The following is a 27,959-nucleotide window of genomic DNA, read 5'->3' on the forward strand; positions in this document are numbered from 1 at the left end:
AGTGTAGTGTGTGTGATGCATGTAGTGTAGTGTGTAGTGAATGCAGGCAGGCTATTAAAGCCAAGTGATAAAGTACAGGGTTAAATCCACTATATTGGTTATAACTGCCTGATGTTATTTAGATTACTAATGGTTCCCCCGCATAAATATCCACCTCTTAGGCCACGTTCACACCAGCGCTATTTTTTTTCTGTTGTTCTGCTCCGTTAGATGAGTGCTGGATCGATGTAAGGCTGGGTTTTTGTGATGCGTTCAACGTACACAAAAAACGTATGCATTAACGGACGCCTCAGACATATGCCATAATGTGGCATCCGTCACTATGGAGTTCCATTGTAAAAAATAAATAAATAAAAACTGTGCAGGATGGGAAAGTGTAGTGTACCACGTTTTTACATCCTGCAAAGTTCAGCAAAAAAAAATTGTAGGCCTAACTGACAGGGAAGAAGCTGAGCAGACTCTGCCGACTATGATGAGATCCGTTCAGTTTCCGTTCAGGATCTGTCTTTTTACCAGACAAAAAAGTCCTGCATATAATGCTTTTTTGTGTAGTCTTTTGACAGAATCTGCAACGGAGCCTCCAACGCAGATGTGAGCAAGTGTAGGCCTACGTATTATGTATTTGAATTACCGCAACTTTCGTACTCCTCCTCGGGTAAAAATACTCCCCAAAAATGAGTATTTTTACTCTTCTGGAAAAAAACATAGTGCAACCTCTGCTGATGACCTATCCTGAGGATTGTCATCAGTATCATAATCTCAGAAAACCCTGTTAAATGCTAGCTGATAATGAATCAGAAATTGCAATGTCTGCCCCAAAGTTCAGTATCACACGTTATCCTCAAATACATAAAAGTCACATATGCTAAAGAATCACTTATTTTTACTTTTAAAAGGGATACACATCTTTTTTTATCTCATATTAACAACCTATATGTAACAATTCTATGTAGTACTTTAAAGGGAACCCGTCACCGGGATTTTGGGTATAGAGCTGTGGACATGGGTTGCTAGATGGCCGCTAGCACATCCGCAATACCCAGTCCCCATAGCTCTGTGTGCTTTTATTGTGTAAAAAAAAAAAGATTTGATACATATGAAAATTAACCTGATGAGTCAGAGCTTGAAAATATGACTCTTCTCTGGTCACACAAGTAAGATATGACTCTTTTATGTTAATTTGCATATGTATCAAATAGTTGTTTTTTTTACACAATAAAAGCACGCAGAGCTGCGGACGTGCTAGCGGCCATCTAGCAACCCATGTCCTCAGCTCTATACCCAAAATCCCGGTGACAGGTTCCCTTTAACACAAAAGGCAGATGGTTATGTAAATCATTCCACTCTGCTGTTTTCTAGCATAGGGGACATTGGTGGTGGATCAAACAGCATCATGAAACCCAAGCTCTGAACATCTCACGTAGCACTGTTTAATCCAAAAATGGAAGGAGTATAGTAGAACTGCAAACCTACCAAGACACGGCCATCCACCTAAACTGACAGCCCAGGCAAGGAGAGCAGCCAAGAGGCCCATGGTCACTCTGGAAGAGCTACAGAGATCCACAGCTAACGTGGGAGAATCTGTCCACAGGACTATTAGCCGTGCACTCCACGAATCTTGCTTTTATGGAAGAGTGGCAAGAAGAAAGCCATTTTTGAAAGCAAGCCATAAGAAGTCCCTTTTGCAGTTTGCCACAAGCCATGTAGGGGACACAGCAAACATGTGGAAGAAGGTGCTCTGGTCAGATGAGACCAAAGTTGAACTTTTTAAATGCAAAACTCTATTTGTAGCAGACAACTAACACTGCACATCACCCTGAACACACCACCCCCACCGTGAAACATGGTGGTGGCAGCATCATGCTGTGGAGTGCATTTCTACAGCAGGGACAGGGAAGCTGGTCAGATTTGATGAGAAGATGGATGGAGCTAAATATAGGGCAATCCTTGTAGCTGGCCAGCTAAGACCTGTCCTAGGTTGCTAGTATAGCTTATATGTGTATACAGCTAAACCTGCTAATAACCTTAATACAGTTCCTATGTTTATGTGTTAAAGACAAAAGCAAAGTTATTTACTGTGACATCATGTTTTGGATGTCATATAACTGTTATAGTTTGTGTTCACAGAGGCAGAAAAAAATAATATGCCTTTAAGATTTATTTTGTAATGTAAGGTAAGCTCAGTGACACAGTAGAAACAACAGAAAGCATAGTGTTAATCTGTTGTTGCTGGGCAGAAATCTAGACCAATCACAGCCAGCTTCTCACACAGCAAGAGTTTTTACCAATCACAGCCCACAGCCAGCCTCACACACAGCCTGTCTGGGAATTCCCCTAGCAGGAGCTGCTAGAATAATTATTCACCAGAGACAGGAGCTGAAGAGACATTCACTCCACTAAGAGCTGTGTTTTTAATGAAGCAGGAGAGACCAAGATAAGTATTTAAAACAGTTATACAATGTTCCTATTGTTAGTATTGTGATTAGAACTGTATACTGAACCAGTTAAATATGTGTTTACTTACAGTTCCACCAAATTTCAAATTGCAATTGCAAACTACAAATAGCATACAAATTGCATACAGATCAGTAGAACTATCGGTGAAACCTCAGTTGTCCTTGGTCAGATCTGAACCCAGTGCTTCAAGACACCAGTGCTACCAACTCTGCCATCCTGCTGTCCAGAATCTTTAAAGGGGTAAGGCTACTTTCACATTAGCGTTTTTGCTGGATCTGGCAGGGTTCCGCAAAAACTCTTCTATTACTGATAATACAACCATCTGCATCTGCTATGAACGGATCCGGTTGTATGATCTTTAACATTGCCAAGATGGATCCGTCATTAACTCCACTGAAAGTCAATGGAGGACGGATCCGTTTTCTATTGTGTCAGATTGTGGGAGAAAACGGTGCTCCGCATTCCCAGGACGGAAAGCAAACTACATGTTGCGGTTTGCTCTCCAGTATGGGAACGCAACTAAACGGAACGGAATGCATTTTGGAGCATTCCCTTCAGTTCAGTTTTGTCCCCATTGACAATGAATGGGGACAAAACTGAAGCATTTTTTCCGGTATTGAGCCCCTATGACTGAACTCAATACCGGAAAACTTAAAAGCTAGTGTGAATGTAGCCTTATCCCACAAAAAGTATTTGCAATTTTTATACACATTACTTTGTTATCTCTAGCAGTGATCCATGCTGTCTATTCTTCTGGTCCACCTTCTCCTTCATTTAAGGGTGGACTATCATGCTCAGCAGCTTCTCTGATCCCTTCCAGAGCGGGGAGCAGGCCAGAATGTACTTCTCCACAAATACACCAGGCTGGGGGGCAATTTAAAGAAAAGTTGGACAACCCCCATTAATGTATCAGTTTATAGAAATTACCCGGTGGCTTAGTAACAAGGGAGGGCTCAGAACTCTAACGGGTCAGAAGTCCCAAAGACTGGAATCGCGCTGCTCTCCCCATCTGCCGGCCTCTCAGAGAAACCTCCTATTATACAGGTCAATACTAACAAGACATTATTAAATGCATTCTGCTTGTTCAATACACAGATCCATCAATCTTTACAGCTATTTGTGTAATGCAGTGTGGCACATGGGTGGCAATGTTTGTCTTCCCTCTGGCAGATACATACAGCAGAAAGTGAAGACTTGGAAGCTCAGCGGTTTCCGTTCCTGGCATCTGATTTCCATTTAGCAGGCAGAGTAAATATTTAATGCTGCAGGAGCATTGCTCGACTTCTATTTAATTCAATCGGAGGAAGTTACAGAAAATACCGATTCTCAGAGCACGGCCACGTTCCTCCGATCATTTCTGGTGACTGGCTTATTAAATCCCCCAAATGCAAAGTGCAGTGGATAAAGCCTATTCAGACTGTACAATTGTGGCTGAGAATCTAGACCAGGATTTAGACCTCATCTCACATATAACATATAATAGATTTGGTAGGGAGTACTCTGAACTGGGCCTGGCCAGCACGTTAGAGGTGGCACTCTAACCATATCTTTCATAATTACTCTACTCTATAAAATAATAGGAATAGGGTCCAACTTTTTAACATATACTTCATCCAGATACTGCCATTCAGAAACAATCTTGGGTTCAGGGAGTGGCAGTGGTGCCGTATATAAGTCATATTGTTAAGTCCTATCATTATAATTAACTTATAAGTAAATGGTGATTACCCCATATAATAATATAAGAGTATACCAGGGCTGGCAGCTTCAGACAAGCAAGTTGTCTGTGGGAAACATGGGAAGACCTCATGACATTAGAATGATTTATAATGCTGGGTGCCCCTGCTCAACATGGGCTATAATGAATTGTACTGACGGCATTATGTGAGTACAATTCATTACAGCAGATTCGGGCAGGAAGACACAGCATTATAAATCAGTGTAATGCCTTGAGGTCCCATTACAGGAGCCGAGTTCAGTACGGGAAATTATGCTCCCATATGAAGTATGTTTGCCACAGACAACTCACTCGTCTGAAACTGGCCTTAGACCAGTATTTCGTATACCATGCTAAAACTAAAGTTGCGTAAAGCTCAACAAATTTATTAAAGGGGTTATCCAACTCTGGATAGGTCATTAGCATCTGACTGGTGGGGGTCCATCACCCAGGACCCCCCGCTGATCAGCTGTTTGTGAGCTCCATGGCTTTCTTGCAGCTTACCCTAGGCCAGTGACGTCATGACCATCGGACACACGTCCTAGACGCAACTCAGCCCCATTCACTTCAATGGCAGAAATGCTGTGGGTTGCCTGCGTATAATCACCCCCCGCCCCCCATTGCAAGAGGTGACATCCACGGCACAAATAAGTAACGTAAATTGACATTCTGAGGTTTTTATATCTGCACCACACATCACGTTATGGGTGGATTTTGCTGGGGAAATTTTCCATAGGGGGTGGATGAGATATGTTAAAATCTCATCCTCTTTGCTTATACTGTAGACTCTGCAGATTTTTTGCAAGCAATTCTGCTGCATGCCGGAAATTGTAAGGTACAAGAAATTTCCCAAAAGTTGGTCAATAATTTACTAAAAGGTGGATGTTAATGTTCAGGATATAAATAAACATTAGTACTTTTTAATTAGGCTTCCTTCAGAACAGAGAATGTCTTGGAGAAATAGATAATCAGTAGAGCGGGCGCAGCTTGTTATTTACGAGTGAAACAGCTGAGCAATCCCTTCTTGCTACATCAAAGCGAAGAGATATTAAATAAATTGCCTCTGGAAAGAGCTTACACAGAGCGAGCAAACAGAGGACGCATTTATACAAACAATCCCAGATTCGGTATCATTTCTTCATCAGAGAAGCCAAATTATGTAAGACTGAGCCAAGCCAACAATGGAACATCAGACGAAAAATATTATAAATAAATTATTTTTAGAAACTGCAAAAGGATTAAAGACATAGAAGGGAATCTATCCTCGAGTCTGTCTTGTTCTATTGTGCGCCAAATGTATCAAATGTCACATGTTTGATAAATTTGGCACATCTTTAAACATACATTTTTTTATGTAAAAAAAGCTGAATCATTTCAGGACTTTCTCCACCTTTAAAGGGGTTGTCTCACTTCAGCAAGTGGCATTTATCATGTAGAGAAAGTTAATACAAGACACTTACTAACGTATTGTGATTGTCCATATTGCCTCCTTTGCTGGCTGGATTTATTTTTCCATCACATTATACACTGCTTGTTTCCATGGTTACGACCACCCTGCAATTCATCAGTGGTGGTCGTGCTTGTACACTATAGGAACAAGCGCCGGTCTCTCTGGTAGTTAGGTCAATGGGAGTGGGTGTAGGCCAGTGCTTTTTCCTATAGTGTGCAAGAACGGCCACCGCTGATGGATTATGTGATGGAAAAATTAATCCAGCCAGCAAAGGAGGCAATATGGATAATAACAATACATTAGTAAGTGCCTTGTATTAACTTCTCTACATGATAAATGCTACTTGCTGAAGTGAGACAACCCCATTAATGTCATCTATGATCGGTACAATTCAATTGAAAAAACAAACTGAAATCTTTTAGGGAGGAAAAATAAAGAACTAAAATAATGCGGTTGCAAAAATATGCCCACCCTCAAACTAATACTTTGTTGAAGTACACTTTGAATTGATGACAGCATTCAGTCATTTTGGTTAGGAGTCTATCAGCATGGTACATCTTGACTTGGTACTCTTCCTTGCAAAAGCTTCAAATCTGTCAGATTGCGAGGGCATCTCCTGTGTACAGCCCTCTTTAGGTCAACCCACCAATTTTCAATTGGATTCAGGTCTGGGCTTTGGCTGGGCCATTCCAAAACTTTGATCTTCTGGAGAAGCCATTCTTTTGTTGATGTGGAGGTATGCTTTGGGTCGTTGTCCTGCTGAAAGGTGAAATTCTTCATCATCTTTAGCTTTTTAGTAGAAGCCTGATATTTGTAACTGTTCATAATTCCATCACATAAAAGCCCCAGTTCCAGATGCAAAAAAACATCCCCAAAGCAGAATGCTGTCTCCATCAATGCTTCACTGTGGGTATGGTGTTCTTTTGGTGATGCACAGCGTTGGCTTTGCATCAAACATACTTTTTGGAATCATAGTCAAAAAGTTCAACCTTGGTCTCATCAGACCATAACATATTTTCCCACATGCTTTCGGCAGATTTGATGTAGGTTTTGGCAAAACACAGCCAGGCTTGGATGTTTTTCTTTGTAAGAACAGGCATCCGTCTTGCCACCCTACCCCACAGCCCAGACAGACAAGAATAAAGGAGATTGTTGTCACATGCAGTACTCAACCAGTGCTTGCCAGAACTTCCAGCAGCTTTAATGTTGCTGTAGGCATCTTGGCAGCCTCCCAGCCCAATTTTCTTCTTGTCTTCTCATCAACTTTTGAGATATCCAGTTCTTGGAAATGTAACTTTTGCAAATTTTTATCCACTGCTCGATGACTGTCTTCACTGTGTTCCATGATATATTTAATGCCATGGACATTTTTTTGTACCTTTCCCCTGACTGATACCTTTAAACAATGAGATCCCTTTGATGTGTTGTAAGCTGTTTATGGGCCATGGCTTTTCCTGTAAAATGCAACTAAGGCCAAGTTCACACTTCCGTCAGTTATTTCCATCAGTTATTGTGAGTCAAAAGCAGCAGTGAAGCCTACTCAGAGACAGGCCTCATGCAAACAGCCGTTGCGCGTCCGTTCTGTGCATTGGGGACTGCTGGAAGGTCCCCAATGCACGAGCATCGCCCGTACAGCGGCCGGGAAGGATCGAGACCCATTCAACTTGAATGGGTCCGTGATCCGTCCGCACCGCAAAAAAATAGAACATGTTCTATCTTTTTTTGCGGTGCGGAGGCATGGACAGAAACACCACGGAAGCACTTCGTAGTGCTTCCAATCCGTGCTTCCGTTCCGCATCGCAACTCCGTGATTGCAGACCCATTCAAGGGAACGTGTCCGCATTTGTGATGCGGGGTGCACACGGCCGCTGCCCCGTGTATTGCGGATCTGCCGTATGCGGGCCGCAATACGACCACGGGCGCACAACAGTCGTGTGCATGAGGCCATAAGGTATAATGGAAAGATCTGCACCTGTTCTGTGTTTTTGACCTGCACCTGGTTCACAATCACTGATCAAATAACTCAAGTGTGAACTCAGCAGGGGCGTACCTAGAGCATTTGGCACCCGGGGCGAACCCTTTGTTTGGCACCCCCCCCAAGAAAGTTAAGAAAACATGCACAAACTTTTTTCAATGTTTTCAATAATATTTATAAATAAAAATAAAACCCCTTAATAAAATAAACCTCTGCACACACCCTTAACGAAATAAACCCATTAACCCCCCTTAATAAAACCCATTAACCACCCCTTAATAGACCCCTTAACCCTTCCTTAATAAAATAAAAACCTGCACCCCCTTAAACCCCAGTATAATAAACATTGGTGACGCAGTGCGCCCCCCCTCCCTAGTATAATAAACATATAAACATTGGTGGTGCAGTGCGCCCCCCCCCCAACACCCCAGTATAATAAACATTGGTGGCGCAGTGTGCCCCCCCAACATAATAAACATTGGTGGGCAGTGCGCCCCCCCTCCCTAGCATAATAAACATATAAACATTGGTGGTGTAGTGCGCCCCCCCCCAACACCCCAGTATAATAAACATTGGTGGCATAGTGCGCCCCCCCCCAACATAATAAACATTGGTGGGCAGTGCCAATGAGGGTTAAAAAAAAAAAAAAAAAATTAACTCACCACCTCCAATTGATCACGTAGCAGCCGGTCTCATGTACTTTCTTCAGGACGCAGGACCTGTGGTGATGTCACTGAGCTCATCACATGATACATCACATGATCCATCACCATGGTAATGGACCATGTGATAGAGGCTGGAGCTCAGTGACGTCACCACAGGTCCTGAAGAAATTACAAGGAGACCGGCAGCAGCTACGCGATCAATTGGAGGAGGTGAGTTAATTTTTTATTTTTTAACCCTCATTGCCACTGCCCACTGCCCACCAATGTTTATTATACTGGGGGGGGGGGGGCGCACTCAATGTTTATTATACTGGGGGGGGGGGGGGCGCCGCAATCAATGTTTATTATACTGGGGGGGGGGGGGCGCCGCACTCAATGTTTATTATACTGGGGGGGGGGCGCACTCAATGTTTATTATACTGGGGGGGGGGGGCGCACTCAATGTTTATTATACTGGGGGGGGGCGCACTCAATGTTTATTATACTGGGGGGGGGCACTCTGAAGATAACTGAGCTGTTAATACAAATACAGGAGGCGGGTGCCGGAATCACATAGCCTGCACCCGACCTCTGTGACAGGGAGCGGCACCTGAGCGGTTAACTGCAGCTGATCGCAGCTCCCTGTCACAGAGGTCGGGTGCAGGCTATGTGATTCCAGCACCCGCCTCCTGTATTTGTATTAACAGCTCAGTTATCTTCATTGGTGGCGCAGTGGCCACAGCCCCTCCCCCGGCCCTGTCCCTCTTCTTATTGGCCGCGGCGGCAGCAGCACAGGGGGAGGGAGAGACCATCTGGAGCCCTGCCCCTATCACACTGCCACGCCTGGGCCGGCCCACTCGCCACATTTTTTTTTTTTTTTTTTTTTTTTTTTTTTTTTTATCCTCAGTCGCGGCTGGCACCCCCCTTGTGAGTGGCACCCGGGGCGGGCCGCCCCCCCCCGCCCCCCCCTTGGTACGCCACTGGAACTCAGCCTAATAAAATGTCAGGAAAATCCTTCTAGAACAGCTGAACTTTATATGAGGTCAATCAGAATCACTTTAACTAATGGTAGCTGTGTACTGACTACTATTTAGTTTAAATGTGATTGGAAAAAGGTGGAAAAAGTTCCATAATAATTTGTCTCGGTCTGATTTTTCACATGGCAAAAACCTGACATTTTAACACCTAGTTAACATAGCTGAACAAGTCTGCTTTCCTAAAATGGCGTGAAATCACAAAAAGATGCAAATTTTGCAGGCGGCTTTATACACCAGAAAACTGAATTACAACTTACAAGGTTTCAGAAATTCGCCCCATTAAGGGATGTTTCGCAAGACATCAATAAAATTTTAAACGGTATTTGTACGATGAAACCCTCAGGCTGCCTCTAGGCTTTATTGGAGGTGAAATGTCTCTAGGAAGTGGATCCCCTTTATATCAAGTCATTATATAAAAAGTCCAATTACTGAACACACCTGACATAAGAATAGTGGGACCCACACTTCTTTGTGTCAAGTGTGTTCAGTAATTGGACTTTTTATATAATGACTTGATATAAAGGGGACCATGTGATACAGCCATTGTCTGTCCCACTGATGTGTCACCTGACAGTATCTAAGACATTTCAATAACTGAAGTTTATTTCTTATCTGTTCTGGGTGAGTTCTGTATCTTGCTCTATACAGTGCCTTGCAAAAGTATTCACCCCCCTTGCCTTTTTTCGTATTTTGTTACATTACAGCCTTAAATTCAATGTTTTGTTAATCTGAATTTCATGTGATGGATTAGAACACAATAGTCTAAGTTGGTGAAGTGAAATGAGAAAAATATATAAATAAAACTATTGTTTAGAAATAGAAAACAGAAAATTGGCATGTACGTATGTATTCACCCCCTTTGTTAGGAAGCCCATAAAAAGCTCTGGTGCAACCAATTACCTTCAGAAGTCACATAATTAGTAAAATGATGTCCACCAGTGTGCAATCTAAGTGTCACATGATCTGTCATTACATATACACAGCTTTTTTGAAAGGCCCTAGAGGCTGCAACACCTAAGGCCTCATGCACATGACCGTTGTGTGCATCCGTGGCCGTTGTGCCGTTTTCCGTTTTTTTTCGCGGACCCATTGATTTTCAATGGGTCCGTGAAAAAATCGGAAAATGCACCGTTTTGCAGCCGCATCCGTGATCCGTGTTTCCTGTCCGTCCAAAAAATATGACCTGTCCTATTTTTTTGACGGACAACGGTTCACGGACCCATTCAAGTCAATGGGTCCATGAAAGAACACGGATGCACACAAGATTGGCATCCGTGATCCGTGGCCGTAAGTTACTTTCATACAGACGGATCCGAAGATCCGTCTGCATAAAAGCTTTTTCAGAGATGAGTTTTCACTTCGTGAAAACTCAAATCCGACAGTATATTCTAACACAGAGGCGTTCCCATGGTGATGGGGATGCTTCTAGCTAGAATATACTACGAACTGTGTACATGACTGCTCCCTGCTGCCTGGCAGCACCCGATCTCTTACAGGGGGCTGTGATCCGCACAATTAACCCCTCAGGTGCTGCACCTGAGGGGTTAATTGTGCATATCATAGCCCCCTATAAGAGGTCAGGGGCTGCCACGCAGCAGGGGGCAGACCCCCCTCCCTCCCCAGTTTGAATATCATTGGTGGCCAGTGTGCGGCCCCCCCCCTATTGTAATATCATTGGTGGCCAGTGTGCAGCCTCCCCCGGCCCCCCCCCCTCTATTGTAATATCATTGGTGGCCAGTGTGCGACCCCCCCGCCCCCCCCCATTGTAATATCATTGGTGGCCAGTGTGCGGCCTCCCCCACTCCCTCTATTGTAATATCATTGGTGGCCAGTGTGCGTCCCCCCCCCGCCCCCCCCTCTATTGTATTAATATCATTGGTGGCCAGTGTGCGGCCTCCCCTCACCCCCCCCCACCGATCATTGGTGGCAGCGGAGAGTTCCGATCGGAGTCCCAGTTTAATTGCTCTGGGGCTCCGATCGGTAACCATGGCAACCAGGACGCTACTGCAGGCCTGGTTGCCATGGTTACTTAGCAATATTACAATATTAGAAGCATCATACTTACCTGCTGCGATGTCTGTGACCGGCCGGGAGCTCCTCCTACTGGTAAGTGACAGATCATTAAGCAATGCGCCCCACAGACCTGACACTTACCAGTAGGAGGAGCTCCCGGCCGGACACAGACAGCGCAGCAGGTAAGTATGATGCTTCTAATATTGTAATATTGCTAAGTAACCATGGCAACCAGGCCTGCAGTAGCGTCCTGGCTGCCATGGTTACCGATCGGAGCCCCAGCGATTAAACTGGGACTCCAATCAGAACTCTCCGCTGCCACCAATGATCGGGCAGGGGGGGGGGGGGGAGGGGAGGCCGCACACTGGCCCCCAATGAAATTACAATAGAGGGGGGGGGGGGGGCCGACGGAAGCCGCACACTGGCCACCAATGATATTACAATAGAGGGGGGGGGCGGGGGGGGCCGCACACTGGCCACCAATGGTATTACAATAGAGGGGGGGAGGGGGGCCGACGGAGGCTGCACACTGGCCACCAATGATATTACAATAGAGGGGGGGCCGGGGGTGGGGGCCGCACACTGGCCACCAATGATATTCAAACTGGGGAGGGAGGGGGTTCTGCCCCCTGCTGCCTGGCAGCCCCTGATCTCTTACAGGGGGCTATGATACGCACAATTAACCCCTTCAGGTGCGGCACCTGAAGGGTTAATTGTGCTGATCACACCCCCCTGTAAAAGATCGGGTGCTGCCAGGCAGTAGGGGGCAGTCATGTACACAGTTCGTAGTATATTCTAACTAGAAGCGTCCCCATCACTATGGGAACGCCTCTGTGTTAGAATATACTGTCGGATCTGAGTTTCACGATGTAACTTAAATCCGATGGTATATTCTAACATAGAGGCGTTCCCATGGTGATGGGGACGCTTCAAGTTAAAATATACCATCGGATTGGAGAAAACTCCGATCCTATGGTATATTAACTCCTGACTTTACATTGAAAGTCAATAGGGGACGGATCCGTTTGAAATTGCACCATATTGTGTCAACGTCAAACGGATCCGTCCCCATTGACTTGCATTGTAATTCAGGACGGATCCGTTTGGCTCCGCACGGCCAGGCGGACACCAAAACGACTTTTTTTTCATGTCAGTGGATACTCCAAAAATCAAGGAAGACCCATGGACGAAAAAAACGGTCACGGATCACAGAAAAACGGAGCCCGTTTTTGCGGACTGCAAAAAAAAAACGGTCGTGTGCATGAGGCCTAAGCAAGAGGCATCACTAACCAAACACTGCCATGAAGACCAAGGAACTCTCCAAACAAGTAAGGGACAATGTTGTTGAGAAGTAGAAGTCAGGGTTAGGTTATAAAAAAAAATATCCAATCTTTGATGATCCCCAGGAGCACCATCAAATCTATCATAACCAAATGGAAAAAACATGGCACAACAGCAAACCTGCCAAGAGACGGCCGCCCACCAAAACTCACGGACCAGGCAAGGAGGGTATTAATCAGAGAGGCAGCACAGAGACCTAAGGTAACCCTGGAGGAGCTGCAGAGTTCCACAGCAGAGACTGGAGTATCTGTACATAGGACGACAATAAGCCGTACACTCCACAGAATTGGGCTTTATGGCAGAGTGGCCAGAAGAAAGCCATTACTTTCAGCAAAAAACAAAAAAAAGGCACGGTGTGAGTTTGCGAAAGGCACGTGGAAGACTCCCAAACTGTATGGAGGAAGGCGCTCTGGTCTGATGAGTCTAAAATGTAACTTTTCAGCCATCAAAGAAAACGCTATGTCTTGCGCAAACCCAACACATCACATCACCCAAAGAACAACATGGTGGAGCATCATGCTGTCGGGATGTTTTTCAGCAGCCGGGAATGGGAAACTAGTCAGAGTTGAGGGAGAGATGGATGGTGCTAAATACAGGGATATTCTTGAGCAAAACCTGTAGCACTCTGTGCGTGATCTGAGGCTAGGACGGAGGTTCACCTTTCAGCAGGACAATGACCCCAAACACACTGCTAAAGCAACACTTGGGTGGTTTAAAGGTAAACATATAAATGTGTTGGAATGGCCTAGTCAAAGCTAGGGTTGGGCGATATACCGGTATCACGATATACCACGGTATTAAAAAATACCACGGTATGTTTCGTGACGTCATTGCTTTAAAAACTGAGTCCGCGGCTACCCTCCCCCATCATTATCTACCAATTTCTTTCAGCAGCGGCTCCTCCTGCTTGCTCCGAATGTGCTGTCTCCGCCCACAGACCGACGTCTCACGTCGGAATCCGGTGACGCCCCCAGGCTGAGTTGAGCAGCGCAGTACAGCAGCGACTGCTGAGTCGGCTCTCGAATGAACCGATGGTCAGGAGGGACTCGCTCCTGGCAAACACAGCTCTGCTGCAGTGAATTCAGTGGAGCAGACTGTGATGTACAAACTGGATTCCAAAAAAGTTGGGACACTAAACAAATTGTGAATAAAAACTGAATGCAATGATGTGGAGATGGCAAATGTCAATATTTTATTTGTAATAGAAGGTAGATGACAGATCAAACGTTTAATCAGAGTAAATGTATCATTTTAAAGGAAAAATACGTTGATTCCAATTTTCACGGTGTCAACAAATCCCCAAAAAGTTGGGACAAGTAGCAATAAGAGGCTGGAAAAAGTAAATTTGAGCATAACGAAGAGCTGGAAGACCAATTAACACTAATTAGGTCAATTGGCAACATGATTGGGTATAAAAAGAGCTTCTCAGAGTGGCAGTTTCTCTCAGAAGCCAAGATGGGTAGAGGATCACCAATTCCCACAATGTTGCGCAGAAAGATAGTGGAGCAATATCAGAAAGGTGTTACCCAGCGAAAAATTGCAAAGACTTTGCATCTATCATCATCAACTGTGCATAACATCATCCGAAGATTCAGAGAATCTGGAACAATCTCTGTGCGTAAGGGTCAAGGCCGTAAAACCATACTGGATGCCCGTGATCTCCGGGCCCTTAAACGACACTGCACCACAAACAGGAATGCTACTGTAAAGGAAATCACAGAATGGGCTCAGGAATACTTCCAGAAACCATTGTCAGTGAACACAATCCACCGTGCCATCCGCCGTTGCCAGCTGAAACTCTACAGTGCAAAGAAGCCATTTCTAAGCAAGATCCACAAGCTCAGGCGTTTTCACTGGGCCAGGGATCATTTAAAATGGAGTGTGGCAAAATGGAAGACTGTTCTGTGGTCAGACGAGTCACAATTCGAAGTTCTTTTTGGAAATCTGGGGCGCCATGTCATCCGGACCAAAGAGGACAAGGACAACCCAAGTTGTTATCAACTCTCAGTTCAGAAGCCTGCATCTCTGATGGTATGGGGTTGCATGAGTGCGTGTGGCATGGGCAGCTTGCATGTCTGGAAAGGCACCATCAATGCAGAAAAATATATTCAGGTTCTAGAACAACATATGCTCCCATCCAGACGTCATCTCTTTCAGGGAAGACCACATTCTGCATCAATCACAACATCATGGCTGCGTAGGAGAAGGATCCGGGTACTGAAATGGCCAGTCTGCAGTCCAGATCTTTCACCTATAGAGAACATTTGGCGCATCATAAAGAGGAAGGTGCAACAAAGAAGGCCCAAGACGATTGAACAGTTAGAGGCCTGTATTAGACAAGAATGGGAGAGCATTCCTATGTCTAAACTTGAGAAACTGGTCTCCTCGGTCCCCAGACGTCTGTTGAGTGTTGTTAGAAGAAGGGGAGATGCCACACAGTGGTGAAAATGGCCGTGTCCCAACTTTTTGGGGATTTGTTGACACCATGAAATTCTGATTCAACATATTTTTCCCTGAAAATAGTACATTTTCTCAGTTTAAACTTTTGTTCCGTGATTCATGTTCTATTCTGAATAAAATATTAGAAGTTGGCACCTCCACATCATTGCATTCAGTTTTTATTCACGATTTGTATAGTGTCCCAACTTTTTTGGAATCCGGTTTGTAATCACAATGTATAGTTATTGCAGGGACTCAGATAATTGTCTGAGAGTTTATTAGTTAAAAGAATCGTGTCACCGAGTCCCTACCAGACTTCCTGCTCTGCTACATGCTACACTGCTGCATGCACCCTGTACACACACAGCTCCGCTACATGCTATACTAATGCCCCCCCCCCCCCCCCACCGAACTTGTCGGGAGACAGGGAGCCGCGGAGCAGGAAGTCTGGCAGGGACTCGGTGACACAGTCTGTGACTCATTCGATTCTTTTAACTAATAAACTCTCAGACGATTCTCTGAGTCCCTGCACGACCTCCCCCGTGCTGTGAGTCAGTGCTGGTTGCCTCTGATTGGTTGGAGGGTGGGGAGGGGCGGGGCTATCTTCCACTGTAGGCTCCTATTACACTGCCTGCTGCTGCCTCTATGCTAATCTGACTGAGCTGTTTCACTGGGATCAGCTCAGTATGATCCGGACATCACTAGCAGCGAGTGGCGGGAAAGTCAGTCAGAGAAGAACTCAGAAGAACCCACACTCCGTCCGATTCCAACCGACCCCCACCCCCTGCGGAGAGAAGAGACCATATATATCTCAGCTGCCGGACGGGCAGCTATTAAAAGGTGTAATGTCACTGTGGCAGCCTGGCAGGCAGGTGACAAGTCACAGTCACACAGGTGTCCATAAGATATGGGGGGGGGGGGGGGCGGGGCAGCTACTGCCCCCCACAAGCCCCATACTGTATGTAATGTCTCCTTTTATGGCTGCTGCCAGCTGCCCCCATACTGTAATGTCTCCTTGCGGCTGCGCTGCTGCCCCTAATACTGTAACGTCTCCTTGTGGCTGCTGCTCTCATCATGTCTCCTTGTGGCCCCCATACAGTATAACGTCTCCTTGTGGCCCCCATACAGTATAATGTCTCCTTGTGGCCCCCATACAGTATAATGTCTCCTGCTGGCTGCTGCCCCATAGTCCATTATAATGTCTCCTTGTGGCCCCCCATACAGTATAACGTCACATCTCCTTGTGGCCCCCCATACAGTATAACGTCTCCTTGTGGCCCCCCATACAGTATAACGTCTCCTTGTGCCCCCCCATACAGTATAACGTCTCCTTGTGGCCCCCCATACAGTATAACGTTTCCTTGTGGCCCCCCATACAGTATAACGTCTCCTTGTGGCCCCCCATACAGTATATCTCCTTGTGGCCCCCCTACAGTATATCTCCTTGAGGCTCCTCTACAGTATATCTCCTTGTGGCCCCCATACAGTATATCTCCTTGTGGCTGCCCCATACAGTATATCTCCTTGTGGCTGCCCCATACAATATATCTCCTTGTGGCTGCCCCATACAGTATATCTCCTTGTGGCTGCCCCATACAGTATATCTCCTTGTGGCTGCCCCATACAGTATATCTCCTTGTGGCTGCCCCATACAGTGTAACGTCTCCTTGTGGCTGCCCCATACAGTATAACGTCTCCTTGTGGCTGCCCCCATACAGTGTAACGTCTCGTTGTGGCTGCCCCCATACAGTATAATGTCTCCTTGTGGCCCCCCATACAGTATAATGTCTCCTTGTGGCTGCCCCATACAGTATATCTCCTTGTGGCTGCCCCATACAGTATATCTCCTTGTGGCCCCCATACAGTGTAACGTCTTCTTGTGGCTGCCCCATACAGTGTAACGTCTCGTTGTGGCTGCCCCATACAGTGTAATGTCTCCTTGTGGCCCCTATACAGTGTAACGTCTCCTTGTAGCTGCCCCCATACAGTATAACGTCTCCTTGTGGCTGCCCCCATACAGTATAACGTCTCCTTGTGGCTGCCCCATACAGTATAATGTCTCCTTGTGGCTGCCCCCATACAGTATAACGTCTCCTTGTGGCCCCCATACAGTATAACGTCTCCTTGTGGCTGTCCCCATACAGTATAATGTCTCCTTGTGGCCCCCCATACAGTATAACGTCATGTGTTTTTTCTTTAAAACGGGTATTTATCGCGATATATATCGTTATCGCGATAAATTTTTTAATATCGTTATCGTCTGAATATTTTTGATATCGTCCAACCCTAAGCCCAGATCTCAATCCAATAGAAAATCTGTGGTCAGACTTAAAGATTGCTGCTCACAAGCGCAAACCATCCAACTTGAAGGAGCTGGAGCAGTTTTGCAAGGAGGAATGGGCAAAAATCCCAGTGGTAAGATGTGGCAAGCTCATAGAGACTTATCCAAAGCGACTTGGAGCTGTGATTGTCGCAAAAGGTGGCTCTACAAAGTATTGACTTTAGGGGGCGCATTGACTTTTTCTGTTATTTTGTCCTATTTGTTGTATGCTTTACAATAAAATAAAAAAACATCTTCATAGTTGTGGGCATGTTCTGTAAATTAAATTATGCAAATCCTCAAACAATCCATGTTAATCCCAGGTTGTGAGGCACCAAAACACGAAAAAAGTCAAGGGGGGTGAAAACTTTAGCAAGGCACTGTATATCTGCTGAAGCAGATGTGAAATGTTAAAAGTTACCTTTGCCTGACAACACCTCTCAGGTGATCATTGCAGGTTAATCTTTAAGGGTCTTGCTACTGTGACCCCCGGTATACTTCACTGCCACAAATGACTGGGCCATGATGTACATGCTGGAGGTCCGAGTATGGTTGCTTAGACTACGTACAAACGACAGTGAAAAACGGCCATGTGACAGACATTTTTTTAAAGGGGTGGTCCCAAAAAATATATTGTATTGTTTTCAAACCAGAACCTGGATCTGAATACTTTTGCAATTGCATGTAACTAAATATTTATCATAGCCGCTGAGATATTCAATTAAATGTAGCTGTGTAGCGCCACCGTCTGTTTGTTTTTTTCTTATTTCTTTGTCCTACTTACTGAGAAGGCCGCACATGCTCAGTTTCATCCTACAACTGCCTCCTGAGCTGTGACAGGGAGAGAGCTACAGAAGAAAGACACGCCCACTAAGAAAGGACACTCCCCTTGAGCTGCGATCTTGATATAACTCTAGCAGAGCAATTGGAGCAATGAATGGGGAGATCTCTGGATCCATATGCGGTACAGCGCTGGTTCTAGCTTTATTAGAAAGAGGTTGTCATGTACTATCTTATTTTTATTTTTTATATTAGTCATGGGATAATCCCTTTAACGACCAACACACAGCGGTTTTCAGAACCAATTAAACTCTATGCGGCTAGTCACGTGGTCAACAATACTCACCTCATCCACTTTCATGCGCTGGGACATTTACACACTTGCTTCTCACAGGATGCAGAAGGACATGATGCTCCCAGTGTGGTCATCACACAGGAATTGTCAACTCCTTCTGCTTTCAGTGAAGAGTGAGCATCCCCATGCACGCAAGTGGTTGAGTTTTTTTTTTGCCACACAAAAATGCTGGGGGACATTATTACTGCTGGGGACCACTATGAGGGAAATTATTACTGCTGGGCACCACTATGGAGGACATTATTACTGCTGGGGACCACTATGAGGGAAATTATTACTGCTGGGCCCCACTATGGGGGGACATTATTACTGCTGGGGACCACTATGAGGGAAATTATTACTGCTGGGCACCACTATGGAGGACATTATTACTGCTGGGGACCACTATGAGGGAAATTATTACTGCTGGGCACCACTATGGGGGACATTATTACTGCTGGGGACCACTATGAGGGAAATTATTACTGCTGGGCCCGACTATGGGGGACATTATTACTGCTTGGCGCTACTACGGGCAACATTATTACTGTTGGGGGCCACTATGAGGGAAATTATTACTACAGGGGGCCACTATTGGGGACATTATTACTGCTGGGGGCCACTATGGGAACATTAATACTGCTTGGCGCTACTACGGGCAACATTATTACTGCTGGGGGCCACTATGAGGGAAATTATTACTGCTGGGAGCTCCTATGGGCAACATTATTACTGCTGGGGACCACTATGGGGGACATTATTACTGCTTGGGGCCACTATCAGGGACATGATTACTGCTGGGGGCCACTATGGGGGACATTATTACTGTTGGGGACAACTATAACTGAAATTATTAATGCTGGGGGCAGCAAGGGGGACATTGTGTATACTGCAGGGTTTGGGATTGAAATAAATAAAGCCAATAAAAATCATCCCTTTTTAACAGCCAGATGACCAGAAAATAGATGGAAAAACTGACAATGTGTCCATCATGTGAATGTAGCCTTATAAAAGTTGGACATGAGCATGGGAAAAGTCCATGGAGTGTAAGTTGAATTTTTACTGCAGATCACTTGAAATTCACTTTACCTTACCTCTTTAGTTGGATTCATTGGTAATGTGAAGATAGTCTTCCAGTAAGACCAAACAAACAGGAGAACAAAGAAGTGATACGCTATCAGGCAGAGAACTGGAAAACAGAATAAAAAATATCATTTTATTTAGATACACAAGATTTACCTTTAAAGGGTTTCTATCACTTGGTATCACATATTTAGGTGTCAGACACTAGCGATCCGCTAGTGTCTGCTCTAACAAACCATCCTAATATGATAGGTTTTGGGGCAGCCGTTTTGCTAAAATAACAACTTATATCTATATGCTAATGAGCCTCTAGGTGCTATGGGGGCGTCATTAGCACCTAGAGGCTCCGTCTACCTTCATAAAATGTCGCCGCCCAGCGCGTCCCTCCAGCCCGCCCATCTCCTGCTGAATGCGATCCTCTCCGTGCGCGTCTCTGTTCTGCGCATGCGCAGTGAATGTCTGACCGCTTCCCTACTCAGACATCTCCACTGCGCCTGCGCCGATGACATCATAGTGCTCCGAGGAACAGGCGCAGTGGAGATGTCTGAGCAGGGAAGCGGTCAGACATTCACTGCGCATGCGCAGAACAGAGACGCGCACGGGGAGGATCGCATTCAGCAGGAGATGGGCGGGCTGGAGGGACGCGCTGGGCGGCGACATTTTATGAAGGTAGACGGAGCCTCTAGGTGCTAATGACGCCCCCATAGCACCTAGAGGCTCATTAGCATATAGATATAAGTTGTTATTTTAGCAAAACGGCTGCCCCAAAACCTATCATATTAGGATGGTTTGTTAGAGCAGACACTAGCGGATCGCTAGTGTCTGACACCTAAATATGTGATACCAAGTGCTAGAAACCCTTTAAGAAATAAGTTAAAAGTGTTTTCTGAGATTTTTTTTACTGATACTTTTTCAATATCTGATCAGTGGGGGTCCAACACCCGGGACCGCGCCGATTAGCTGTTTTGAGAAGGCAGTTCACCCCGCACTGTGCTGTACATAGTATAGCGGCTGTGCTTGGTATAGCAGCTCAGCACAATTCACTTGAATTGGGCCGAGCTGCTCCAAGGCCACGTGATCGACGAACATGTCGTCACAGGCCTAGGAAAACCTGGACAAGGCTGCGGCACTCACAAAATCACTGCTGCCTTCTCAAAAAGCTGATCGGCAGGGTCCCGGGTGTCGGACCCCCAGAGTCAGATACTGATTACCTATCCAGAGGATAGGCCATCAGTAAAATCAAAAATTTTGAAAAATCCCTATAATTAAAAAAAAAAATGGTGTTAGAATTCATCCAACCACTGCTGCGAGAGGTCCAAAATGCATATTTACATTAAAGGGAACCTGTCACCTCAAAAATGCATCCACCAGCACTACCTCATAGTAGCCCGCAGCCTGTTAACAATCATATGTTTCATCCTGTTGTCTGATGCTGCGTAAGTTTCAAAAAATGCGGTTTTATCCTCCATCAGCGCTATAGTGCCGGCCAGCTTGAAGTGAAAGGGGCAGCGGCCTACTTGCTTAAAGTCCAGGTAACCACGCCCCCTAACCGCCCCCTCTTGCCTGAGAGTGACAGCCTGCAGTGCAGCCGCGATTCCCCAAGTCTCGCGCATGCGCATTGGACCGCTGAAACCCGGCTAACAGCGGCAGTAGGAGATGGGATAGCACATTACTACAGAGCGCACCGCACATGCGCGAGACTTGGGGAATCGCGGCTGCACTGCAGGCTGCCACTCTCAGGCAAGAAGCTGGCCGGCACTATAGCGCTGATGGAGGATAAAACAGGATGAAACATATGATTATTAACAGGCTGCGGGCTACTACGAGGTACTGCTAGCGGGTGTAGATGCATTTTTGAGGAGATAGGTTCCCTTTAAGGCCTCTTTCACACGAGCGAGTCTGTGTACATGACAGTTTTTTTCATGCATCAGTTCTGCGTTGCGTTAAAAAACGCAGCATGTTCTATATTCTGCGTTTTTCACGCAGCCCTGGCTCCAAAGAAGTGAACGGGGCTTCAGTGAAAAACGCATTACATCCGGAAGCAAGTGCAGATGCATTGCGTTCTTCACTGATGGTTGCTAAGAGATGTTGTTTGTAAACCTTCAGTTTTTTATCACACGCGTTAAAAAATGCATGAAAACGCATTGCATCTGCACTGAAAAAACTGAACGCGATAGCAGACAAAACTGACTGAACTTGCTTGCAAAATGGTGCGAGTTTTACTGAACGCACCCTGAACGCATCCGGAGCCAATCCATATTGTTCGTGTGAAAGAGGCCTAAAGGGGTTTTCCAAGTGTTTTATTTATACTGATGACCCATCATCAGGATAGGTCATCAGTATCTGATTGGTTGGGGTCCGACAGATTCAGTAAAACTTGTAATTTATACATTTACATTTCTGCTATTTCTAACTTACAGGGCTTATGTCACTTCAGCAAATAGCGGTGGCCGTGCTTTCACACTATTGGAAAAAGCACCAGCCTATGTGCACTCCTGCGGTCTCGACCACCAGAGAGGCCGGAACTTTTTCCTATAGTGGGCAAGCACGGCCACCGATGCTGGATTGCAGGGTGGTCGTAACCATGGAAACGAGTAGTGTGTACTGTGATGGAAAAATGAATCGAGCCTGAAAGAAGAAATATGGATAATAATACATTAGTAAGTGCCTTGTATTAACTTTCTCTACATAATAAATGCCACTTTCTGAAGTGATACAACCCCTTTAACCCCTTAGTGACCACCCATACGCCTTTTTACAGCGGTCACTAAGGGGCTTTAGGCTGGGCCGCCGCTTTTTTACGGCGGCCCAGTCTAAGCGCTGCACAGGGAGCGGGGGCCCGGCTCTCACATGAGAGCCGCGGCCCTACTTTAACAGCCCGGACCGGCAGGAGTGCCAATCCGGGCTGTTTAACACTTGACATGCCGCGGGCAATGACAGTCGCCGCATGTAAAGTGCTGACAGAGGGAGTGGACTCCCTTTGTCTCCCATTGGCATCGCGGAGTGCCAATGTGAGTGAAAACTGTCTGGGGTCTTGTGTAGGACCCAGACCAGCCTTGAGTAATTTCCAGCAGGCTGCTCCTCTCTGGCGCAGCCTGCTGGTCAATGTCAGAATAGCACTGATATTAAAATGCAATGCACTAGAGGGATAATGCATTGCATTTAAAAATCAATCAGAATGTTGTCTGTTATAGTCCACTTGTGGGACTATTAAGTGGTTAAAAAAAAAGTTAAAAAACAAAACACATTTATTCAAAGAAAAAAAATAGCAAAAAAAAAATCTACCCCATATGTTTGGTATTGCCGCGTCCGTAACGACCCAGATTACATAAATATCATGTAAATTTTTCCCTGCGGTGAACGCCGTAAAAAAAAAAAAAAAAAGACAGAATTGCTAATATATTCTTAGTTGCCATCGAAAAAACTTAATAACAAGCGATCAAAAAGAGCCATTTACTCCAAAATGATACCAATGAAAAATACAAGTCGTCCTGCAAAAATCAAGCCCTCACACAACTCCATAGAAAGAAAAGTAAAAAGTTATGGGTCTTGGGAAGTGGCAATGCAAAAACATTTTTTTCTAAAAAAAAAAAAGTGTTTTTATTGCAATAATTTGGCATCACTGTAATCGCAGTGACCCAGAGAATAAAGATATTATGTTATTTATACCGAAAAATGAACGCCATAAAATTTATAACGTAAAAACGCAGTGGCAGTATTGCTGTTTTTCCCATCTCCCTCCCAGAAAGAGTTAATAAAAGTTAATCAGAAAGTTATGTGCACCCCAAAAAAACTACAACTTTTCCCGCAAAAAACAAGCCCTCATAAAGCTATATAGACGGAAAAATAAAAAAGTTACAGCTCTTGGAATGCGACGATGAAAAAAGGAAGAAAAACACTTGATCAGTAAGGCCCAAAACAGGCTGGTCACTAAGGGGTTAAGACCACCTCGCTGAACAGCTCTCAGTACACGGGGAGGTGTTATCAGTGATTGATAGCATTCTCTGTGTAAGTATGTATACATAGAAAGCTGTCAATCACTGATAGTTGTACACGGGGGAGGTGTTATCAGTGATTGATAGCATTCTCTGTGTAAGTGTGTATACATAGATAACTGTTAGTTAGTTGTGCATGGAGGAGGTGTTATCAGTGATTGATAGTATTCTCTGTGTGTGTATACAGAGATAGCTGTCAGTCACTGATAGTAGTACATCGGGGAGGTGTTATCAGTGATAGAATTCTCTGTGTAAGTGGGTATACAGAGATAGCTGTCAATCACTGATAGTTGTACATGGGGGAGGTGTTATCAGTGATTGATAGCATTCTCTGTATAAGTGTGTATACATAGATAGCTGTCAGACACTGATAGTTGTACATGGGGAGGTGTTATCAGGGACTTATAGCATTCTCTGTGTAATGTGGGGGTCAGCTTAATAGTGGTAGGCACAGCAGTTAGAGACAGTGACACCATGGTACAGTTCATACAGGGATTTGCCTGTTTTCTTTATTTTCATACATAAACAAAAATATAAGGCATTTACATTCAGGAAAAAAACTCAAAAATAAATTCCTGCTAGGCTGAGCACTTACTAAGCACCAAATCACTCTTTCTATACTAGCGGCTTACTACCAGCCACACGACAACACATAGTAAACTTACAGTGTCCTTTTTGACGTTTTAGCAGACTTCAGCAGCAATGGTGAAAGACAGTCTGTTCAACCAGTCCCCCACACACACATGCTCATAGTGCAGACCTTTATAGCCTAGAAAAGAGCTGAGGTCCATCACCTGGCTGAAAGATATATAGGAAAACTGTTCTGGACAGGAAGGGAATGATGAGCCCCACTACCAACCAGCTCATCGTTCCATAAAAATCCAGGCCCAATAACACCATTAACCAAGGTGCTAAGGTAACCCATCTTTCCTGGATTTCTGATATCTCATCCAGTTTTCCTAGTTGAGATATCCACTTCCTGTAGCCTAGCACATTGTATAAGAAATAAACCTAGGCGAAATATAACGGTTTTCTACTACTTTTCCAGTCACTGCCTCACAATAAGTGTGTATACAGAGATAGCCGTCAGTCACTGATAGTTGTACACAGGGAGGTGTTATCAGTGATTGGTAGCATTCTCTGTGTAAGTGTGTATACAGAGATAGCTGTGAGTCAATGAAAACACCTCCCTTGTACTGAGTGCTGTCCACAGGGGTGAAATAACAGAAACTGAAGTTTTACTGAATATTTTCTCAACAAAAATATACACTTGACTACACACAAAGTTAGGGATATTTGGCTTGTGGGTGAAATTTCCGGGTGAACCTAAAATGCACTCTAACCTTTAGGCCTCATGCACACGGCCGTTGTGCTGCCGTTCTTTGCATTGGGGACCACTGTAATTGTGCTGACATAGGAATAAAGGTAACAGGTAATTTCCATAAAACCCATAAATCTACGGCAGAATTTCGTTTTTTACCCAACTTTATCCCTTTTTTTTGCAAAAACATAAATTATTATATTAGTGATAGATAAAGAGACGTAGCAGTGAAATGAATTGAGTATTATGAAAATGACACTGTTCTGGCTGTGCCATATATGCTTAAAGACTATGTACACCTTTGGGGGTCATTTTTTATTATTGCATTGTACTCATTTTGAGGTAAAAATATTTTTTTCAATTGGTGTCTAATAAAAAAATTTAACCACTGTCTTTGTGATGCCTTGAGTTTATCTAGTAGCAGGATCTGAATTTGCACTCTGTTCCATCAGGCAGCTCACCTGACAGGCTCCTTATCTCAGATCTCTGACCTTATAAACCCTCAGTATAGCTCAGTCCTTATTTTACTGATAAGAATGTGGCACCTTAGAGATAAGGTTTATTAGATGACCAAGTGAAAGTAAACAGTAGGATTCACACAGCTAGAAAAACAGTTTACCCTTTGTGACAGAACAGCTCAATATTTTAAATAAAGCCCAATTAAAAAATATATTTTTAACCCAAAATGAGTAAAATGCAATCAGAAAACAAATTACCCCTGAAGGTGTACATAGCCTTTAAATGACTACCAACACCCTCACCAATCAGCTGTTTGCAGGAGCTGCTGTACATTGGAAATTGGCAACGTAGCACCACAGCTCCGTGCACTGTGTAGTGGATATGATTGTTTACTGTAACACTGCTCTGATTCACGTGGACAGAAAGGACAAAATTAAAGTGACAAATAGCGGCAAAAAAAAAATCACTGAAAATGTGTAAGTATTAAATAGATGTTAGAAATGCTTTCCAGGCAGTATTCAGACAGACAAAATCCTTTCTGTCGTTACTATAATACTACGGCATCTGGACAGAGATTACAGAGTCACAATCAATTCCAGCAGGCACAAAAGCTAGCAGAGCAGTTCATATTGAAGAAAAAAAGAAGGCAGCGATACAATGATAACTAAAGAATTTCATGAAAAACATAAAACAAAAGTATCACTTACACAAATGTGTGACACAAAAGTGTATTATATTTGGTAAGTAGAACTAAGGAGATCTTGTTGATGCAAGAAAGTGTCCTAATTCCTGACCTAAATAACTACAAGATTTGAATAGGAGTTCAATAGTAAGCGTAATTAATACCCTTGTTTATATATTATAAAGTGTCAGATACAGCAGATTAGGCTAAATAATACAAAATTCTTAAAACCAACCATGACTGACAGAAAAACCTTGGTAATTTAACAGCATGTTAAAAGGCAGATGAAATCAATGTGACAAATGCAATGCACCTAGCTTAATGGCCTACATACTACAAAAAAGTTTACATTTTGCATGGACGTAAGTATTCAGGCCCCTACTATGACGCATGAAATTAGCTCTGGGGCCTCCCATTTCTCTTGATCATCTTTGAGATGTTTCTAGACCTTGACTAGAGTCCACTTGTGGTAAATTTCATTGACTGATCATGATTTGGAAAGACAGAACCCTCTATATTATGTCTCACTGCTGAAAATACATATCAGAGCAAAAAGACAGAGGAAAGACATTACAGTACAGCCTTGAGACAAGATTGTGCAGAGGCTCAAAAAACTCTGCTTCACTGAAACCAAAAGCACAGTGGCCTCCATAATCCTTAAATGCTAGAAGTTAAGAACAATCAGGACTCTTCCTAGAGTATGGTGAGTGAAATTGGACCGGCACTCAAAACACCCGGAGAAATGTGGATCCAAACTTATTTATTTAAGTACAATAAAATAAATCGAGTGTGTGTATTGGCATCAAAAATACAATTTTATCGATAGAATATCGATTATAAAAAATCGACTACAATAAATCGATCCAATAAAATCGAATAGGTTAAAATACATACATAAAAATACAGATAAAATGCAATATCCTTAATCGATAGATACTCGATTTTTCTGGAGACCTGAGTGTTTTTCTCAGTTAAAGTTCCAGTGCAATAAACCCATATATATGGGTGAGTCCCAGTGGAATTAATCAAAGCTGTGTCCCAGTGGAAGTAATCAAAGCTGTGTCCTCAGAACTTTATATAAGGAACATGATTTTGCCTTTTCAGGCCTGCATAATTAATAAATTCACCAGCTTTCACGATTAAGCGTATATTTAGTTACTCACAACCTTTGGCGCTGATCGAGAGGTTCTTTAAATGGGAATTATTTCAGGTGGCGTCCCACCATTCACATCCCAGTCCAGCAGTGTTGGTTTCCCTCTGCAGCAGCTCTCAGGATCTTGTCACAGAATATAACAGGACTTGGTCCGTCTGTAGGTTTTCGTGAGTCAAACAGAAACTTTTCCTTGTGTAGTTGGTTTCAGTACATGGCCATGTAGAAATAGCAGTCGAGTTCACGCACAGGTACTCCGGCCAGACGCGTTTCGAGATAGCTTATCTCTTCCTCAGTGGGTACCCTGTGGTCTGAGAACCTCGACTTTTAAACTCTCCACGTCATCCCTTAATTGTCCACACTGGATTTCAACAGGTGTTAGTGATTGGATTGGGTGGTTACAATGCCTAGTTGTTTCAAAACGAGGGTCTCCGAATTTTCAGAAAGAATCTGATCTATTCTTTTAAATTTTCTGTACTTACAAACATTTTGCCAGAATTATCGAGTATAAAGAAGGATATATCACATACAAAAGAAAAGCAGAACAAGATACATTCATAAATATATATATATATATCTTGAGGATTATAAGCACACATTTACTGCTACAATGTCTAGCTCTTCATTACAATATTCTCTATTTTATTTATTTTATTTACAAATCAGTCCCTACTTGATCGATGTTTCATTAATTCGAACCCAATCGATATTTTTCTTGTTCGATTTTTCCACTTATTCGATTTTATCATTTTCTGACTCATC

General features: G+C 44.1%; 1 protein-coding gene across 1 annotated transcript in view; it reads right to left on the bottom strand.

Moving 5' to 3' along the window:
* The window catches only part of ZDHHC2 (zinc finger DHHC-type palmitoyltransferase 2), a 209,484-nt gene that overhangs the window by 71,297 nt on the left and 110,228 nt on the right, over window positions 1-27,959 (bottom strand). The window contains exon 3 of the mRNA XM_040418796.1: window positions 19,602-19,696. Coding sequence (XP_040274730.1) covers window positions 19,602-19,696 — 95 coding nt within the window. The remainder of the gene's footprint in view (window positions 1-19,601; window positions 19,697-27,959) is intronic.

The sequence above is a fragment of the Bufo bufo genome, chromosome 2, assembly GCF_905171765.1.
Source record: "Bufo bufo chromosome 2, aBufBuf1.1, whole genome shotgun sequence".
NCBI lineage: Eukaryota > Metazoa > Chordata > Amphibia > Anura > Bufonidae > Bufo > Bufo bufo.